General features: G+C 43.6%; 1 protein-coding gene across 1 annotated transcript in view; it reads right to left on the bottom strand.

Moving 5' to 3' along the window:
* PM20D1 (peptidase M20 domain containing 1) overlaps nucleotides 1-4,518 on the bottom strand; it is a 20,549-nt gene extending 16,031 nt beyond the window's left edge. Inside the window, exons 1-2 of the mRNA XM_008064011.2 lie at nucleotides 4,282-4,518; nucleotides 1,936-2,022 (exon numbers count right to left, since the gene is read on the bottom strand). Coding sequence (XP_008062202.1) covers nucleotides 1,936-2,022; nucleotides 4,282-4,450 — 256 coding nt within the window. The 5' untranslated portion in view covers nucleotides 4,451-4,518. The remainder of the gene's footprint in view (nucleotides 1-1,935; nucleotides 2,023-4,281) is intronic.
* Between the last annotated feature and the right edge of the window lie 4,626 nt (nucleotides 4,519-9,144).

Below are 9,144 nucleotides of genomic sequence, written 5' to 3'. Positions count from 1 at the left end.
TCTCTGTCTCTCTCTCTCTGAATCAGTCTCACTCTGTCACCTAGGCTGGAGTGCAGTGGCATGATCACAGCTCACTGCAGCCTCCACCTCCTGGGCTCAGACAATCTCGAGGAGCTGGGAATATAGGCACATGTCACCACGTTGGACTTTTTTTTTTTGTAGAGGTGAGGTCTTGCTGTGTTGCCCAGGCTGGTCTCAAACTCCTGGGCTCAAGCAAACTTCTTGCCTCAGCTTCCAAAAGTGCTGGCATTACAGGTATAAGTCACCTAGCCTGGCTTTTTAAAAATTTTTTTAAATATGCGTCCTCCTTTAGGAAGCCTTCTAGGACAAAGCTGGTCTGATTCCTGATCTGCCTGGGCAATCTTTGAAATTCCTCTTCCCCACATTTTAATATGCTATTACTCTATAATAATATGCAATTAATACTCCACTGTTAAGATGGCCAATATCCTAAGATCAAGCTTAGTTTAACCTATAACATGCTATCACAAGTATATGTTAAAGGGCTATGCAGACAAAAAGTGTGTTAAATTCTGAACAGGCCCCATTATCCAAATTACTTGGAGTCAAACATGACCCTTATATTAAAGAATTCAGATTTTTGTTTAATGCCTACTGTTTGTGTTACATGGAGATAAAGTTTATTCTGTCAGCACAAGGTTGCATTTCTGTGCAGGTGTGGTTGTTCCCAGGGTCAATTACTCAAGTGGCCTTAGCAACATGGCAGAAAGAACTTTTATCTCTCTCTGGGCTTTGTTGGAAGAATCCACATATACCTTTGTGAATACCTGAAAACAAACAAACAAACAAAACCGAAGAAGAATATGATTTTATCTTGTCACCCAGCTTATCTAGCTATCTGGGGGTTTTTGTTTGTTTGTTTGTTTGTTTTTGAGTCAGAGTCTCACTCTGTCGAGTTTTCTGTTAATGTATATTTATTTCCCATTTTTTTTTCCTTTTTTTTCCTGAGTTGGAGACTCACTCTGTCGCCCAGACTGGAGAGCAGTGTCACGCTCCCGGCCACCGCAGCCTCGACCTGCTGGGCTCCGGCGATCCTTCCGCCTCAGCCTCCCAAGTAGCCGGAATTACAGGCATGCGCTACCACGCCCGGCTGATTTTTTGATTTATTGTAGAGATGAGGTCTCACCAAGTTGCCCAGGCGGGTCTCGAACCCTCAGGCTCAGGCAATCCACTCACCTCAGCCTCCCAAAGCACGGGATTACAGGCTGAGCCACTGAGCCCGGCCTATTTCCCTATTTTTATCTCTTATTTAATAAACACTATCAGGCTGGTCTCAGCTTCCAGAGCCATTTGTCCCAGTGTGTGAGAGAGGGGCTATTGGCTGTTCCTAGGCCAGTTTCTCCTACTCCTGACTTTGGAGGGGGTTGTTTTTAATTTGATTTAGGAGGGTGGTCTCATTACTCTCATGAAATTTTCACAAGGGAAGGGAGACATTACAAGAATCCTTTTTCCCTCTGACCCATCCTTCCTTGGCTTTATACTCCATGTCTGGTGGGGATGAGGGGAGAGGATTGACATTATAGGTGAAGGTTGTTGACTTGCCTAGAAGCCTAGAAATATGGTAGTCATGAATCTGGAGTAAACCTGAGTTGGGGGAGTATATGTGTATAGGTGTGTAGGTATGTGTAGAGAGGTAGGTGTGGGAGTTCTGGACATCTTCACAGGTAGAAGGAACCCCTAGTTCTACCTTTTGATTATTTCATATTTACTGAGTGACGCATATATTGGGCAAAGACTAAGAGAGTTCAAACTCTAACCCAATGGCTTTGCGTCTTAGTTACTCAAAGGGCAAATCTATAGTCTCTACTCTGCCAGTGGGAATTAAATTGTCCTTGATCAGTCACAAAATAAACTTCTTTATCACTTTGTAAAAGAACTATCCCTACCACCCCTTGTCCATGATTGGCAGCTGACCTTTACGAATATATTTTCCAAACTCAGCCAGGGCTGTAGTATTGGACTCTTCAGGGCTGAAAGACACTGTTGGAATCTGGATGGCACCTGTCAGAGTTAAACAGTTAGAGATGAAAGGTTATAAATGCTAAGAATCATTGTTTTTTCTACAATCCTCTGTGCACAAGAAATTCTTTTGCATTCATTATCTTATTGCAGAGGGCAGAACAGTCCTGTGAGGTACACAATGTTGTTTTCCCTAATTCAAAGATGAAGGAACAAGCTTAGAGAGGTTAGGTGAGCTGTCCAAGCAACAAGCAGAACTTGGAGTTAAACCCAGATCTTCTGGGTTTGTTTAGGCTAAAATGATTTTTAAAGTGAAGGTCAAGATTTGAGGGGAAGTAGATTTTGAACACTTATTCTGTGAGGGAAGCTACTATAAATTGCTTCCTATGGCCTCACTCTGTCTGTGAAATCACCACTCCCTTTGGTGAATCCAAGTTTCTTGAGTGTCAAGGAACTCTATGTCCTGGGTCACAACATCTTTGAGGCTTGGGTGTTTTTGTGTGTAAAGGGTGGGCTTATTCCTAATGGAGTGGCTCATTCAGAGTCTCACTAATCTCTTTACCAAGGCTAGTTTTTTGGGCATGTGGTGCCTGGGAAGGGGTAGATTTAGAAGCTCCCAGACGAGCTCCTCAGTCCTAAAATAATCTCCTTCTCCCTACACAGTTGTCTCAGGGCCTGAATTGTCACTCGGTTCATTCCTTTGAGTCTTTAAGACTTTACAGTTTTTGTTTGTTTGTTTGTTTTTGTTTTTTGAGTCAGAGTCTCACTCTGTCACCCAGGCTGAAATGCAGTGGCATACTCATGGTTCAGTGATCTTTCTGCCTCAGCTTTCCAAGTAGCTGGAACTATGGGTGCGTGCCACATGCTTGGTTAATTTTTTGATTTATTGTAGAGATGAGTTCTCACTATGTTTCTGAGATTGGTCTCGAATCCCTGGGCTCAGGTAATCCTTTTGTCTCTGCCTCCAAAAGTGCTGGGATTACAGGCATGAGCCACTGGGCCTGGCTAAGACTTTTTGGTTTTGAAGCATTCCATTATCAAATGCAAATACCACTGAGAGGGTAAACAATGAGTTATGAGACTATTGAATTAGACAACTATCAAGAACATAGTGGAACCAAATTCAAGGGCAGCTTGATGTCCAGGGAGGGCCTCTGAAAGTCAAACTTAATCAGTTTTGCTAAAGATCAACCCTAGAGCAGCACAGCCCATCGCATAGATGAGGAAGCCGAGGTTCAAAAAGATTAACGTGTCTAATCAAGAGCACACCCAAGCTGAACTCAGGTGTTCTGTCCCTGCTCAGAGTTCTAAGCGGGTTGCTATAAGGTGCCTGCTCTAGATTTCTATCTAGCTTCTGTTCTCTTCTGTGCAGACTCTGTCAGGCTGCCTGATGCCTGTTAGAGGACTATTTACATTATGCTTTGGGGGAAGCTCTGCTCTGCCTCTCAGGCCTGTCACTCCAGCAAACGCACAATCTATATCCAACTGCAGGGGTTAGCATTTGGTTCCTGCATCTGGCTGCACATGTTTACGTAGGCAGTTTCTCTTAATCCATTACTTAATGAAAGGGAAAAGACTAGAGCTAAGCCCAATGGTGAGGAAGGATCTCATCCCATAGGTTCTAGCACTCAACAGAAACTCTCCTTTCTCCTCCTGGAAAATGCAGATTCAGAAGATGAATGAGTTTCTAGCCTTGGTTAGAGGTCTAGGGGAGAGATGGTCTTCAACTAGAAGAGGAAATTAGGAACATCCCACGTCCAGGAACACGACACACTCCCTCTTAGACTCATCTAGAGCCCAGCGAGTCCCACAGGCACCAGATGTTTTCACCCAGTGCCTTCTTTTGCTATGGGACACTGGGGAAGATCACTTAGTTGACCTATGCCTCAGGGCCATCCTCTGTAGATAAGTCTGAGATCATTTAGTCTTATTTTAAGATGCCACAGAAACTTAACAGACGCGAAAACTTTCAAAGGCTAAAAGTGCTACACAATTAAAAGCTGTTGCAACACTCAAGGCAAGCAGGGGAGAGGGTGGACGGTGGCACGCTAAGAGGGTGAAGTTGGAGCTTCCGGGCTAGGTAGGGAACACCAGCGTTCCAGAAACCAGGTGTCAGGGAAGAGTGGTGTTCCCAAGCCGGAGCACGATGTACTGGGAAATGTGCTGGGGCCACGAATGTGTGGCGGAGCTCCAGTTGGAGTAGCGGACCCTCTCTGCGAAAGCAGAGGGGAGTCGCAGGTTGACCCGAGGAGGGAGGGACGCACATCTGAGCATAGGTGGGCGAAGGGGACCCAGGTTCACCTTTCAGCGCCTCTTTCATCGCGAACCGCTCCTCTTCGCTGAACCGAGAAGGGATTTGCGACGCCCCCTCGTGCTCCCTGCCCCTCAGGCCCTTCGATCTGGAGATGGTGGCGAAAACTAGCAGCAGCACAGCTGCTCGGGCCAGCACGCAAACGGACCGCGCAGCCATGCTTCTCTCGAGTCCCCGCTGTCAGTCGCCGCTGGAGTTTGGACCTAAAACGCCCAGGTTGCCTTTCTCCGCCGGTCTCAGCGGCGAGTCCCTGTGAGGCTTAGCCCCGCCCTATTCCCAGGATGGCCAATCATCGCTTTCCTAGGGCTACGGGTTAACCAATCGACGGGACGGCCCCGCCCCAGTCCTGCCAGGCCCCTGGGAGTTGTGGTTTTTCGCCTCGTAGCAGGCAAATGTGGAGCAGTGGCGAGATAGGACTCCAGGAGAGAATCAGGTGTGGTCGGTCGCTTTTGACTTCCCTTGAGACACTCGTCAATCCCTTGCCGTGTGACAGCAAATCAAAGAAGTTAAAAGCAAGAAATGTCAGACCGTACTGTTTCTGGCTTCTTCTGAAGCTTAGGACGTGACCACCCTCCCCTAGATTCCATGGGGGAGTTCTCCCGGTTCCTGGCTTGAATTCATCTGAAATTGGAACGGTGTTGGGAGTTTATAGATACTGCTTTGAAATATCAGCTCAGAGGGCTTGGTTCTGTTTACAAATTTCATTGAAAGTGTTTTTGAAATTAATGTTAACACTACATTTTTGCAACTCTAGGCAAATACACCAAGACTGAAGGATTTTTTGGAAAGATTACTATAAAAATATTCAAGAGAATTTTGATACATTAATACTTGTGATGTATTCAACAAGCTGAAATTTCATAGTCATTCAGAATGGAGGATCATTCTTGGAAAAAAAAATCTCTCTTATGTCACAGAAATATAAAATTAGATTTTTTTTTTAAGCCAGAAGAAACTGTTCTTTCCAGATTCCTTGGTGCAATTTCATCTGGCACCATTCTCACATTTTAGAATTCTCAAGGAAAGTTCAGTAAGTGCTATTCAACCAGTAAGGCCCTATATATACCTGTGACCAAAGCTACACATTCTCACTCCCAGTGTTTGCTCTGAGAGAGAATGTTTTGCTCTAACCCTTTCACTAATCCTATTTTTAAAAAGCTACAATCATGTAGTTACTTTTTTTTTTTTTGTGTTGGAGTCTCACTCTGACGCCCAGACTGGAGTGCAGTGGCCGCTCCTGGCCACCACAGCTTCGACCTGCTGGGCTCCGGCGATCCTTCCGCCTCAGTCTTCCAAGTAGCTGGAACTACAGGCGCGCGCTACCATGCCCGGCTAATTTTTGATTTATTGTAGAGATGAGGTCTCACCAAGTTGCCCAGGCGGGTCTCGAACCCACGGGCTCAGGCAATCACCTCAGTCTCCCAAGGCGCGGGATTACAGGCCAAGCCACGAGCCCGGCTCTGTAGTTACTTTTTAATAGCAATTTTAAAACGGCACTATGGAATACTTCACATATATAAAGGTATAAAGAATAATATAATAAGTCTTTCTGGATTCCCTACCCAGCTTAAGTTCTAGATGTTATACATAGAGTAGAAATTTAAAAGCGAATATTGGCAGAATTTTAAATAAAAAGGGTTTAATGCCTATCAAGCTTTATAATTTTTATAATGGTAAAATTAATATATATTTATGCCCTTGTGAAATATTTGGAAAATTCAGAAAACTATGAAGAAAAAGTCACATACTATCCCAACATCTAGAGGTATTCACTCATTATATACATATATATGTGTGTGTGTATTATTATTTTTTTATAGAGATGGGAATCTCACTTTGTTGCTTGTGACTTCCCACCTCAGCCTCGTAAAGTGCTGAGATTACAGGTGTGGGCCACTGCGCCTGGCCACTAATAATATATTGATGCTATCCGATTTTGTTTCTTTGCACACATATACCCACATGCAAAGTGTGTGTCTGTGTTAAAAATGAAACAGAGGCCGGGCTCGGTGGCTCAGCCTGTAATCCCAGCACTTTGGGAGACCGAGGTGAGTGGACTGGCTGAGCTCGTGGGTTTGAGACCAGCCCAGGCAACTTGGTGAGACCTTGTCTCTACAATAAAATAAAAAATTAGCCGGGCATGGTAGCGTGTGCCTGTAGTTCTGGCTACTTGGAAGGCTGAGGTGGAAGGATTGCTGGAGCCCAGCAGGTCAATGTGGGGTGGCTGTGAGTGCCTGGGTAATAGAGGGAGACTTCAACTCAAAAAAAGAAAAAAAGAAAAAAGAAAAAGAAACAAATGCATATACAACATAAAAATTCTATATTCTACTTTTCTTCTTCAGCATTATATCATAAAAATTTCCCTGTTCTTAAATATTCTTTAAATTCTTATTATGTGATATTTCATACTTAAGAGTATAAGCAACGTGCATGTAAAGCTAATAATAACATGATAACACAAACAGTCACCTGTGATCTAGAGTTTGGACCTAGGTAGTCAAAGTGCATTTTTCCTCCCTGTTATGGCTTCAATTCTTGAAATCTGTTTTATTCCACCCATTCTCAGACCTCAGCAATCATTCCAAATTATCAATAACATTAAAGGTGTGTGTGCTCTTTTATCTCTATTCCCCAACTCCCTGCCCAAGGTAATTGTGTGTGTGTGTTGTGTGTTTTAAATGGTTCTACCATGGCCAAGTACAGTGGCTCATGCCTGTAATCCCAACACTTTGAGAGACTGTGGGGGGAGAATTGCTTGAGCTCAGGAATTCAAGACTGGCCTGGCAACATTGTGAGATCTGGTCTCTACAAAAAAAAAAAAAAATAGCTGAATGTGGTGGCACACTCCAGCAGTTTCAGCTACTTGGGAGGCAGAGACAAAAGGATAGCCTGAGCCCAGGAGGTCGAGGTTGTGGTGAGCCATGATTGTGGAACTGCACTCCAGCCTGGGTGACAGAGTGGGACCCCCACTCAGAAAATAAAAAATAAATAATTTGGTCACATATGTATGATACACATATGCTATGTACAAGTATGTGTATATATAAGGGGACTGGATTTAAAAAATGTGGTACAGATACACGATGGAATATTATGCAGTTATAAAGAACAAAATTATGAACTTTGCAGCAATTTGAATGGACTTAGAGTCTATAATACTAAATGATCTGTCACAGAAACAAAGAACCGAGTATCACATGTTCTCACTCATAAGCATACCTTGAACTACTATTGTAATACTATAAGAAAGCGATTGGCAGTAGTGGGAAACTGCAGGTAGGGGGAAGACAACTAATCAACACAGGTACCTTCATAATTAACATTTGTATACCTAGCCTTGAAATGTACCCCGCATGTTTAAAATAAAACATTTTAAAAAGTGTGTGTGTGTGTGTGTGTGTGTGTGTGTGTGTGTGTGTGTGTATGTGTGTGTGTATTTATTTTTGAGTTGGAGTCTCACTCTGTTGCCCAGGTTGGAGTGCAGTGGCACACTCACGGCAGCTTCGACCTGCTGGGCTCAGGAGATGCTTCCACCCCAGCCTTCCAAGTAGCAGGAACTACAGGCATGTGCATGTCCCGCTAATTTTTTGATTTATTGTAGAGATGAGGTCTCGCCAAGTTACCCAGGCTGGTCTCAAACCCACGGGCTCAGGCAATCCTCTCGCCTCAGCCTCCCAAAGTGCTGAGATTATAGGTGTGAGCCATATATATATGTTTTTTAAATAAAAATGACATCATACTGTATGTAATCTTCTGCAATTTGCTGCTTTCACCCAACATCGTTTGTGGGATTTATGCATACTGTTTTATCTAGCTGTATTCTATGCACATTCACTATGCATAAGGTTGGATTCTGTGAATATATAAACATTTATTGTATATGTTTCCTGGATCACAGGTAAAAGAGATCCTTTGGGGTACATATATATCTAGGAGGGGAAATGCTGGGTTGTATTGTATATTCTATTTTACAAGATGATGCTGAATCATTTTTTGAAAGTAATCGAAACAGTTTAGGCTCCCATCAGCAAGTAGTGCATAGAGTATGAGTTCCTGTTGCTCCATTTTCTCACCAGCACTTTAGTTTCAGACTCTAATCATTTTCGTTTTTCCAAAGCTCATCCTTTAGAGGCTACTTTATTGAAAATCTGATGAGACTTAACTCTCTTCGTTGTTGTCTATCTGAAAATATCTTTATCTCATTCTCATTTTTGAAAGATGATTTTATTGGGAACACAATTTTAAGTCGATGATTGTCCTCCCTTAGCACTTTGAAGATATTATTTTGCTGTCTCCTTGCTTCCACTTTTCATGTTGAGCAGCCAGCTGACAATGTAATTAATGATCTTTTGTAGTGAATTGTTTTCTTCTCAGGCTCTGTTTTTGTTTTTGTTTTTGTTTTTGTTTTTGAGTTGGAGTCTCACTCTGTTGCCCAGGCTGGAGGGCAGTGGCATGCTCCCAGCCACTGCAGCCTCGACCTGCTGGGCTCTGGCGATACTTCCGCCTCAGCCTTCCAAGTAGCTGGAACTACAGGTGTGTGCTACCACGTCTGGCTAATTTTTGGATTTATTGTAGAGATGAGGTCTTGCCAAGTTGCCCAGGCGGATCTCAAACCCGCAGGTTCAGGCAATCCACTCATCTCGGCCTTCCAAAGCACGGGATTACAGGCTGAGCCACTGAGCCCGGCTCTTCTCAGGCTCTTTTTAAGAAGTTTTGTTTCCTTTCTGTGTCCTACAGTTTCACTACAACACATCTAGATGTCAAATTTCTTTTAAGAATTCCATGGTTTGGCCGGGCTCAGTGGCTCAACCTGTAATTCCAGTACTTTGGGAGCCCGAGGCAAGTGGATTGTC

Source organism: Carlito syrichta, unplaced genomic scaffold, assembly GCF_000164805.1.
Source record: "Carlito syrichta isolate Samal-C Ts95f unplaced genomic scaffold, Tarsius_syrichta-2.0.1 Scaffold100611, whole genome shotgun sequence".
In the NCBI taxonomy this organism is placed as follows: Eukaryota; Metazoa; Chordata; class Mammalia; order Primates; family Tarsiidae; genus Carlito; species Carlito syrichta.
The sequence above is the reverse complement of the archived record's forward strand: the minus strand, read 5'-3'. Positions and strand labels throughout refer to the sequence as shown.